The sequence below is a fragment of the Cherax quadricarinatus genome, chromosome 19 (assembly GCF_038502225.1).
Source record: "Cherax quadricarinatus isolate ZL_2023a chromosome 19, ASM3850222v1, whole genome shotgun sequence".
Lineage (NCBI taxonomy): Eukaryota > Metazoa > Arthropoda > Malacostraca > Decapoda > Parastacidae > Cherax > Cherax quadricarinatus.
In genome coordinates, this window is record NC_091310.1 from 42,381,218 (window position 1) to 42,393,467 (window position 12,250).

Below are 12,250 nucleotides of genomic sequence, written 5' to 3' on the forward strand. Positions count from 1 at the left end.
CAAGACAGTGATGGAGTGAGTGATGGTGAAAGTGTTTCTTCTTTTTAAGGTCGCCCTACCTTGGTCGGAGAAATATTATTATTATAATCAAGGGGGAAGTGCTAAACCCATAGGATTATACAGCGCCGGGGAAGGGGGGGATGTGGAAGGCATTCAAGCTTAATTCAGGGAACTGGAGCACAGATCCAATTCCCTAAATCAAAAGCCCCTCACCAACATCAAGGAACCTTCCGTGAGGGGTTGGTCGAAGAAGCTGGCATAAAAAATAATAATTATACTGTAATAATAATAATAAGGTAGCTTATGAAGGAATTCAGAAAAAGCAGTTAATCAGACTTTAATCTTGGAGGTGAGACAGGCAATGTCTTCATTCTGGAGGAGGCTTGGGGATGTTGCAGTCAGTCATGTGAATTGTGGTGTCTGTACACTTTTGACAAGACAATGACTAAATGGTGATTTTTTTTTTTTTTTTTGGGGGGGAGGGGGGAGGGAGGGAAAGGCTGTACAGCCATATTACCATAACTGTTAGGTGTTAGTTCTGAATAATTGTTTATATTCATCCCTGGCATCAGAAAAGTTTTATCAAGTGTTGAAGGTATAAGTAGTATGAATAGTCAGGTTTCATTAAATATCTTTAATTTACCTTTTCTTTCACTTTTCCATTGCATCTTTGTGAAATCCTCTCCAACCTATTAAAATTTGAAAATGGTTAACACGGTAGAAATAATGATGAAACTCTTATTCCTTATAATATTCACAAAATTGTTCAACACTTACTATTTAAAACTGGTTTAATAGTCAGGAATAATCTTTCTTTTTTTTATCCGTTTACCTTGCCCTTCACATTCTGATTTGCTTATCTTATTTTCACATTCCTGGTTTGTTTTTGTTGTACTGTTGAGAGCACTACCAAGTTTTGATGTGTCACTGCTGCTTGTCTGATTACGCTTTCTGGTCATAATACACTTCTGACTAGTTGTGTGGTGTGTGCTGTTACAATTCTGATCAGGCTTTGTTGTGTTGATTGTGCAACCTTTTAACAATTCTTCTGATTTGGTGCTGCTTTTGCATATCTGATTTGTGTTTGCTCTCTTGTCACAAGTCTTGTCTGGTTTTGGTTTTGTTGTCCTTCTACCATGTGTCTGATTTGAATTACCATCTGTACTGCTGATTGACTGATTTAATTTTGGTATATGATCTGTAGGGTTAGCAAGAGGAAATTTAGATACATTTTTATGACTTATTTCTGCAATGAGTGATTTCATGACACCTAAATTCTCCCGGTGGTGACGCTCCCACATGCACGTCATTGCCTCAAGTCGCTTCGACATCTGAGTCTGCATCTCAATCTGAACTTGAAGTACCTTACAGATCTTTTCTCCAACACTTGCCATACTCACATCAGATTTTGAACCTGCTGCTTTAATCACTCTCTGATTTTCTCTTGCCATATCTCTCAGTAGAACTGTTAAAAATTATTTACATATTAATAAGAAAATCGAAAAACCGCGCAATTTTTTTAATTGGGTGATATATTGAATTTTAAAAATGTTTCACTTCACATGCTGACTTTGAATTTGTAATCATACAGATGAATACAGAGGGTAATTATCATAGGTTTCCACATAAACACTAGACCATAATAAAATTTCTACCTACTACTGAGATTCAAATTTGAAAAGTTACCTTAAAACATACAGAGGAACACATTAGTTTCAAAAGTTTACTTACTTCAATCACACTTACCTAACGCATTGTCCAATTTGTTCTCAAACTTTCCAATGAGGTTTGCTTGGTTTTTGATAGTTTCTTGGGCCTTGTTAATGTCATGATCATTTTCAAAATGCCTAGCAGATTTACTCTCCTCTCCAGTGCACTTTAAGAATAAATGAAAATAAGAGAATTTAATTACAGTATTATGTTGATTAAGGAAATGTAAGAGATGTCCCTATCAAAACTATTATGACAAAATATTTTCCACAATTTTATGTACTGTACTGTGTCAGTAAAGAATATTTACAAAAATGTCATTTGCAAATAGTTTAAGAAATAAGTTTCTACAACAATATCAAAATCTTACCAGTTTACCTGAAGATTCTAATGCAGGTTTTGATTTGGCAGGTAATTTCACTGCAGTAACAACATCATTAGGAGGATCTGTTAAAGAATGTGATTCAGGAGCCATTTTCAGATCAGAAGTCACATCATTAGGAGGATATGTTGTAGAGTTTGATTTGGAATATGTCTTTGCTGAAGAATCATCAAAACGATCACTGGCATCATTCAAATCACCATCTTCATAATCTGCTGCACTCTCATCAATATCTTCATCCCCATCATTGAAATTATTAGACTCATCCCAACTAGCCTCATCATCTTTGCCAATATGCCTGTTTGTAGACACAAATTTTCGAATTGCATCAAGGGAGGGACGAACCTTCGTAACCTCCGAAGCATTAACATATGGCATGATTAGATGATAGTACTCAGGCATAGGTCTGGAGTGGGTATAATTATGAGCTATCGCCCACTTATTCAACTGCTCATAAGACCGACACTGGTTAACCAGGTTACGCCATTTCTGGTTGCAGCGTTTCACTGTTACACCATCTTGCTGTCATGAAATAATACTGTAATTAAAATAAAACATGCTAAACAAAGCTATGATAAACTCATAACCAGCCTACCCTTTGCCCTTGAAACAATAAATTTTTTTGTTATAATATTTGGGTGTTTAGAACTTGGAATCCATTTTCCCATAGACTCTCGCATTATAATCAGGATGCATTCCTGAGCCATCATAGTCTATATCTAATTTCATTTATCTTTTTAAGAAAATAAATAAAAAATAATATATAATACTCAGATGAGTTCCTCTCTCTTTACTTCCCTCCATCTTTTTCCCTCTCCCAGTTCATAACCACCCACCCCTCCTCCCCCTTACACATTAATTTCCACCCATTCCACCGTCATATCTGACACAACACAGCAAAGGTGGCAACAACAGGACTTCCTCTACAATTCCCTCCCTTTCTCTTTATAGGATGTGATGCATCACACTTTGCATGTGCTTTCACCCTTCCACTGTTATGGTGGGTATACTGGGTGCCTGGGAATATATGGAAAATTAGTGGTGGGGGTCACTGCAAAATGAACTGCAGTGTGAGTGAGTCAACCTGGCCCACCTTGCTCAAAGACATGTATTAGACAACGCAGTCAAGTTCTCACCCAACACGCTAATGTAATAATTAATTTTACAGTTCCTGACAAATCTCTATGAAACAAACATGACCCCTCCACACTTACAAAAAATGACAATACAACGAATATGAATGCATTCTGAAGAAAAATAAATGAAAAAATTAGTAACAGAAAATAATTTGAAGGAAAAAAGGCAAGTGGTCCGTTGAGGTATCTGTGGAGACAAATAAACATTATCCATGGAGACAAAGAAGGGAATGTATGAGAATATAGTGGTACCAACACTCTTATATGGGTGTGAAGCATGGGTTGTAAATGCTGCAGCAAAGAGGAGACTGGAGGCAGCGATGTCATATCTAAGGGCAATGTGTGGTGTAAATATTATACAGAGAATTCGTAGTGTGGAAATTAGGTGTGGTATTACTAAAAGTATGTCAGAGGGCTGTTGTTGAGATGGTTCGATCATTTAAAGAGAATGGAACAAAGTAGAATGAATTGGAGAGAGTATAAATCTGTAGGGTAAGGAAGGCAGGGTAGGGGTTGTCCTCGAAAAGGTGCATGAGTGTGTTAGATAGGAGTGAATGGATACGAATAGTTTTTGGGACCTGACGAGCTGTTGGAGTGTGAGCAGGGTAATATTTTGTGAAGAGATTCAGGGAGATGGGAAGTACAGTGCCAGCACTCTGAAGGAGGGGTGTTAATGATGCAGTTTAAAAACTGTAGTGTAAAGCACCCTTCTGGCAAGACAGTGATGGAGTGAATGATGGTGAAAGTTTTTCTTTTTCGGGCCACCCTGCCTTGGTGGGAATCGGCCAGTGTGATAATAAAAATAATAAAATTCAGGGAAACTGGTTAGCCAGACTTGAGTCCTGGTAGTACAATGCCTGCACTTTAAAGGAGGAGTTTGGGATATTGGCAGTTTGGAGGAACGTCTAAACTGTTGTATCTGAGCACCTCTGCAAAGACAGTGATTATGTATAAGTGATAATGAAAGTGTTGAATGATGAAACTTTTTTCTTTCTGTTTAGGTTTTTCTTTTTGGGTCACCCAGCCTCAGTGGGAAACAGCCGACATGTTAAAAAAAAAAAATTACATTCAGTTCTTTCTTCTTTTTTTGAGGATTTTGTATAAGGTAATTCATAGAACCCTGACATTTGTTACAATATATAAATTTCTGTCTCTTATGACAGGTGTGTTGGCTGTTTTGTTTTGTTGTTAGAGGTCTTAGCAGAATGACTGTTAGATGTATTTTATTCTTACTATTATAGATCCATTTCTCCTTCATTCCCACCTGCCTCGGTGGGAAATGGCCAACGTGTTAAAAAAAAAAAAATTATTGAATGTTCCTGTCTGCAAACAAGTGTTCGTAAGAACTTAACTGGTTTCAAAGTGCCTCATTTATAACTGTACATCATCAAAAGTTGGATCATCTTAAGTCAGGGTCCCACTATACTATATCAGCTATATCTGAGTGGTAATTATGTGACAAGTTTTGTGTTATGACAAGCAGAATGAATAATGATACACAACTTGTTCAAAACTTATCAACAGGTATAAATGCATCTGTTCCATTCAACTTGAGGAAATCCACTTTATTCACATTAGCAATCTCCTCACACTGACAACATAAAGCATTTGAGAAATTACTGTACATGGATTTAGCTTAATAAATTTATCAATAAAAATATTAAGACACTACAATATCCCTATAGAAGTTATTTAAGGGATTGTAGATCAATGATTTCAGGGAAGATATACTGTAGCAGTTTATTATTCAACAAAATAGCTACGGAATGGTAAACTGAGATAGCATAATATTCTTATGCAAGAAGACTGTTGTGCAAGCATTACACGATGAAATATTATGAAGGGGTATAGGTATACAACTTTCATAGCTCAATGGTAGTGCCTTCTGATCACAACTGAAGGTCCCAAGGTCCACCCTGGGTAGGTGGAGACAATGGGCATAATTCCTTACACCTGTCCCTGTTTACCTAGCAGTAAATAGATAACTGGGTGTTTGCCGAGTGTTGTGGGTTGCATACTGGGAAGGAAGAAAGGGGAAGGGGCAGTGATGTAAATCACACACTGGACTAGGCTTTGATAAAAGCTATGGTATAGTAGTGTCTCTTCACCTATAAATTCAATGGTGTAAAAAATGAAGTTTCTTAGAGGAAGAGATAAGATAGTAATGGTAGACAGAGATATATGATAATGTTTACTAGAACAGCTGTTATTTACACAACATTGATAACTCCTACATTAAATGGCACTATTCTCAGTATGACACAGAGATGCAATTAAAAAAGAATTAACAAGTTTAAGCATACCAAAGTCATCAATATTCAGTGCAGTTTTACTTATACCAAAGTAACTTACAAGGCCTGACAGATGGAAAGCTATTTTCTTCCATGTATTTCTTCTATTTTCCCGTGGATTGGTCTCTATGACAAGCTGAACTAGTCGCTCAACTGTAGCCGGGAAGAACTGGAAATTATCAACTTCACCCTTGTCATCTACACGACCTGAATGCAAAATTTTTATAGTTAATGAAAATTCTTGCTTCAGCAGTGAAAATTAATTGGTACTGCAATAGCAGGTATTAAATTTACTACCTCATCATTTTCCACTTGCTATATGTGCTAGATGTTGGTAATTAAAGACCGTTATACAGTATAATGATTAATTTGTTTTAGGGAGAGAAGGACCAGAAACTTACATGAATTTACAAATTTGTTACCTTGTGAGTCATTTTGCTTCCATCATTTACATTCAGACATTTCTAAGGAAGGGGGTAAAAAAAAAAAAAAAAAAAAAAAAAAAAGGGAAATATTCATCATTTACTCCCTAGCTGTCTTTCCACAAGTAAGCAAATATAATAGTTCACTGATGGCATTATACTACCCATCTCCAAAACTCAAATCCAGCTACTTAGTTTCTCTAAATCCCTCCATAAATATTACCTTGATCATTCTCCAATAGCACAAAATCTCAGAGACCACTAAATATGACCTATTATATTCAAATATGACTTCTGGTTATTCAGCTCCTTAACTTTCAAAGCTACCTTAACACAATGGCTATCAGAGTTGGAGGAAAGACAGATAGTACAGAGGAGGAGTAGCACTGCTCATCAGAAACCAGTGGAGTTTTGAGATGGGAGGAATGGACATACATGAAACCAGACAGCTACACAGAAGACACTTAAGACCAGAGTTCCCAAGGTGGTGATATTAGTGATGTACAACCCTCCACTAAAGAGTAAGAGGACAAGACAAGTGTATGATGACAGCAACAGAGCAATGATGGATACACTAACTGAGGTGGACAGAAGGATCCCACAAGAGTCATAAGGATGTTAGGAAGTGTTTCTTCAGCCTTAGGGTTACCAGGAAGTGGAACAATCTGGAGAGTGAAGAAGTAGAGGCAAGATCCATACATAACTTTAAGAAGAGGTATGACAAGGATCTTGTAGCCATAAGTGTGAATTACTTACACACACACACACACACACACACACACACACACACACACACACACACACACACACACACACACACACACACACACAATGCAGGGCAAAGCTCCTGATCATGGGTGACTTTAACCACAAGGAGATCGATTGGGAGAACTTGGACCCGCATGGGGGCCAAGATACATGAAGGGCTAAGATGATGGAGGTGGTACTGGAAAACTTCATGTACCAACACATAAGGGACACTACAAGAGAGAGAGAGAGGAGAGGATGAACCAGCAAGGCTAGACTTAGTATTCACCTTGAGTAGTGCAGATATCGAGGACATCACATATGAAAGACCCCTTGGGGGCCAGTGACCATGTGGTTTTAAGCTTCGAATACACAGTAGAGCTACAAGTGGAGGGAGAAGCAGGAAGGCCAGGACGAATGAACCCAAACTACAAGAAAGGGGACTACACAGGAATGAGGAACTTCCTGAACGGGGTTCAGTGGGACAGAGAACTGGAAGGGAAGCCAGTTAATGAGATGATGGAATATGTAGCAACAAAATGCAAGGAGGCTGAGGAGAGGTTTGTACCCAAGGGTAACAGGAATAATGAAAAAGCCAGGATGAGCCCATGGTTTACCCAAAGGTGCAGGGAGGCAAAAACCAAATGTGCTAGAGAATAGAAGAAATATAGAAGGCAAAGGACCCAGGAGAATAAGGAGAGCAGTCGTAGAGCCAGAAACGAATATGCACAGATAAGAAGGGAGGCCCAAAGACAATATGAAAATGACATAGCAGCGAAAGCCAAATCTGACCCGAAACTGTTGTACAGCCACATCAGGAGGAAAACAACAGTCAAGGACCAGGTAATCAGGCTAAGGAAGGAAGGAGGAGAGACAACAAGAAATGACCGTGAAGTATGTGAGGAACTCAACAAGAGATTCAAAGAAGTGTTCACAGAGGAGACAGAAGGGGCTCCAGAAAGATGGAGAGGTGGGGCACACCACCATGTGCTGGACACAGTGCACACAACCGAGGAAGAAGTGAAGAGGCTTCTGAGTGAGCTAGATACCTCAAAGGCAATGGGGCCAGATACCATCTCTCCATGGGTATTGAGAGAGGGAGCAGAGGTGCTATGTGTACCCCTAACAACAATATTCAATACATCTATCTGTCAATACATCTATCTGTCAATACATCTGTCTTCCATGCCTGAGGCATGGAAGACAGCAAATGTAGTCCCAATCTTTAAAGAACGAGACAGACATGAAGCATTAAACTACAGACCAGTGTCACTGACATGTATAGTATGCAAAATCATGGAGAAGATTATCAGGAGAAGAGTGGTGGAACACCTAGAAAGGAATGATCTCATCAACAGCAGCCAACATGGTTTCAGGGACGGGAAATCCTGTGTCACAAACCTACTGGAGTTCTATGACATGGTGACAGCAGTAAGACAAGAGAGAGAGGGGTGGGTGGATTGCATATTCTTGGACTGCAAGAAGGCGTTTGACACAGTTCCACACAAGAGATTGGTGCAAAAACTGGAGGACCAAGCAGGGATAACAGGGAAGGCACTACAATGGATCAGGGAATACTTGTCGGGAAGACAGCAGCGAGTCATGGTACATGGCGAGGTGTCAGAGTGGGCACCTGTGACCAGCGGGGTCCCACAGGGGTCAGTCCTAGGACCAGTGCTGTTTCTGGTATTTGTGAACGACATGAGGGAAGGAATAGACTCTGAGGTGTCCCTGTTCGCAGATGACGTGAAGTTGATGAGAAGAATTCACTCGATTGAAGACCAGGCAGAACTACAAAGGGATCTGGACAGGCTGCAGACCTGGTCCAGCAATTGGCTCCTGGAGTTCAATCCCACCAAGTGCAAAGTCATGAAGATTGGGGAAGGGCAAAGAAGACCGCAGACGGAGTACAGTCTAGGGGGCCAGAGACTACAAACCTCACTCAAGGAAAAAGATCTTGGGGTGACTATAACACAAGGCACATCTCCTGAAGCGCACATCAATCAAATAACTGCTGCAGCATATGGGCGCCTAGCAAACCTCAGAACAGCATTCCGACATCTTAATAAGGAATCGTTCAGGACCCTGTACACCGTGTACGTTAGGCCCATATTGGAGTATGCGGCACCAGTTTGGAACCCACACCTAGCCAAGCACGTAAAGAAACTAGAGAAAGTGCAAAGGTTTGCAACAAGACTAGTCCCAGAGCTAAGAGGTATGTCCTACGAGGAGAGGTTAAGGGAAATCAACCTGACGACACTGGAGGACAGGAGAGATAGGGGGGACATGATAACGACATACAAAATACTGAGAGGAATTGACAAGGTGGACAAAGACAGGATGTTCCAGAGATTGGACACAGTAACAAGGGGACACAGTTGGAAGTTGAAGACACAGATGAATCACAGGGATGTTAGGAAGTATTTCTTCAGCCACAGAGTAGTCAGTAAGTGGAATAGTTTGGGAAGCGATGTAGTGGAGGCAAGATCCATACATAGCTTTAAGCAGAGGTATGATAAAGCTCACGGTTCAGAGAGAGTGACCTAGTAGCGATCAGTGAAGAGGCGGGGCCAGGAGCTCGGACTCGACCCCCGCAACCTCAACTAGGTGAGTACAACTAGGTGAGTACACACACATACATACATTTTACCTAGGTAGTAGGTTGGTAGACAGCAACCGCCCAGGGAGGTACTACTGTCCTGCCAAGTGAGTGTAAAACGAAAGCCTGTAATTGTTTTACATGATGGTAGGATTGCTGGTGTCTTTTGTCTGTCTCATAAATATGCAAGATTACAGGTAAGTCTTGCTACTTCTACTTACACTTAGGTCACACTACACATACATGTACAAGCATATATATACACACCCCTCTGGGTTTTCTTCTATTTTCTTTCTAATTCTTCTTCTTGTTTATTTCCTCTTATCTCCATGGGGAAGTGGAACAGAATTCTTCCTCTGTAAGCCATGCGTGTCATAAGAGGCGACTAAAATGCCGGGAGCAAGGGGCTAGTAACCCCTTCTCCTGTATATATTACTAAATTTAAAAGGAGAAACTTTCATTTTTCCTTTTGGGCCACCCCGCCTCGGTGGGATGCGGCTGGTATGTTGAAAGAAGAAGAAGGATTGCTGGTGTCCTTTTTTCTGTCTCATGAACATGCAAGATTTCAGGTACGTCTTGCTACTTCTACTTACACTTAGGTCACACTACACATACATGTACAAGCATATATATACATACCCCTCTGGGTTTTCTTCTATTTTCTTTCTAGTTCTTGTTCTTGTTTATTTCCTCTTAACTCCATGGGGAAGTGGAACAGAATTCTTCCTCCGTAAGCCATGCGTGTTGTACGAGGCAACTAAAATGCCGGGAGCAAGGGGCTAGTAACCCCTTCTCCTGTATAAATTACTAAATTTAAAAAGGAGAAACTTTTGTTTTTCTTTTTGGGCCACCCTGCCTCGGTGGGATACGGCCGGTTTGTTGAAAGAAGAAGAATATATATATATATATATATATATATATATATATATATATATATATATATATATATATATATATATATATATATATATATATATATATATATATATATATACACAGTGGACCCCCGGTTAATGAACTTTTTTCAATCCAGTAGTATGTTCAGGTGCCAGTACTGACCGAATTTTTTCCCATAAGGAATATTGTGAAGTAGATTAGTCCATTTCAGACCCCCAAACATACACGTACAAACGCACTTACATAAATACACTTACATAATTGGTCGCATTTGGAGGTGATCGTTAACCGGGGGTCCACTGTATATATATATATATATATATATATATATATATATATATATATATATATATATATATATATATATATATATATATATATATATATATATATATATATATAAATATATATATAAATATATATATAAATATATATATAAATATATATATAAATATATATATTTATATATATATTTATATATATATTTATATATATATTTATATATATATATATATTTATATATATATATATATATATATATATATATATATATATATATATTTTTTTTTTTTTTTTTTTCAACAAGTCGGCCGTCTCCCACCGAGGCAGGGTGACCCAAAAAAGAAAGAAAATCCCCAAAAAGAAAATACTTTCATCATCATTCAACACTTTCACCACACTCATACATTATCACTGCTTTTGCAGAGGTGCTCAGAATATAACAGTTTAGAAGCATATACGTATAGAGATACACAACATATCCCTCCAAACTGCCAATATACCAAACCCCTCCTTTAAGGTGCAGGCATTGTACTTCCCATTTTCAGGACTCAAGTCCGACTATATGAAAATAACCGGTTTCCCTGAATCCCTTCACTAAATATTACCCTGCTCACACTCCAACAGATCGTCAGGTCCCAAGTATCATTCGTCTCCATTCACTCCTATCTAACACGCTCATGCACGCTTGCTGGAAATCCAAGCCCCTAGCCCACAAAACCTCCTTTACCCCCTCTTTCCAACCCTTTCGAGGACGACCCCTACCCCGCCTTCCTTCCCCTATAGATTTATATGCTTTCCATGTCATTCTATTTTGATCCATTCTCTCTAAATGACCAAACCACCTCAACAACCCCTCTTCTGCCCTCTGACTAATACTTTTATTAACTCCACACCTTCTCCTAATTTCCACACTCCGAATTTTCTGCATAATATTTACACCACACATTGCCCTTAAACAGGACATCTCCACTGCCTCCAACCGTCTCCTCGCTGCTGCATTTACCACCCAAGCTTCACACCCATATAAGAGTGTTGGTACTACTATACTTTCATACATTCCCTTCTTTGCCTCCATAGATAACGTTTTTTGACTCCACATATACCTCAACGCACCACTCACCTTTTTTCCCTCATCAATTCTATGATTAACCTCATCCTTCATAAATCCATCCGCCGACACGTCAACTCCCAAGTATCTGAAAACATTCACTTCTTCCATACTCCTCCTCCCCAATTTGATATCCAATTTTTCTTTATCTAAATCATTTGACACCCTCATCACCTTACTCTTTTCTATGTTCACTTTCAACTTTCTACCTTTACACACATTCCCAAACTCATCCACTAACCTTTGCAATTTTTCTTTAGAATCTCCCATAAGCACAGTATCATCAGCAAAAAGTAACTGTGTCAATTCCCATTTTGAATTTGATTCCCCAAAATTTAATCCCACCCCTCTCCCGAACACCCTAGCATTTACTTCCTTTACAACCCCATCTACAAATATATTAAACAACCATGGTGACATTACACATCCCTGTCTAAGACCTACTTTTACCGGGAAGTATTCTCCCTCTCTTCTACACACCCTAACCTGAGCCTCACTATCCTCATAAAAACTCTTTACAGCATTTAATAACTTACCACCTATTCCATATACTTGCAACATCTGCCACATTGCTCCTCTATCCACTCTATCATATGCCTTTTCTAAATCCATAAATGCAATAAAAACTTCCCTACCTTTATCTAAATACTGTTCACATATAAGCTTCAATGTAAAC

At 39.0% G+C, this 12,250-nt stretch overlaps 1 protein-coding gene across 4 annotated transcripts in view; it reads right to left on the reverse strand.

Moving 5' to 3' along the window:
• Positions 1 to 619: 619 nt before the first annotated feature.
• The window catches only part of LOC128688134 (uncharacterized), a 30,421-nt gene continuing 18,790 nt past the window's right edge, over positions 620 to 12,250 (reverse strand). For all 4 annotated transcript variants that reach the window (XM_070086740.1, XM_070086739.1, XM_070086741.1 and 1 more), the window contains exons 8-11: positions 5,581 to 5,726; positions 2,081 to 2,614; positions 1,747 to 1,876; positions 620 to 1,465 (exon numbers count right to left, since the gene is read on the reverse strand). In XM_070086740.1, the coding sequence (XP_069942841.1) occupies positions 792 to 1,465; positions 1,747 to 1,876; positions 2,081 to 2,614; positions 5,581 to 5,726 (1,484 nt within the window). In that variant the 3' untranslated portion in view covers positions 620 to 791. The remainder of the gene's footprint in view (positions 1,466 to 1,746; positions 1,877 to 2,080; positions 2,615 to 5,580; positions 5,727 to 12,250) is intronic.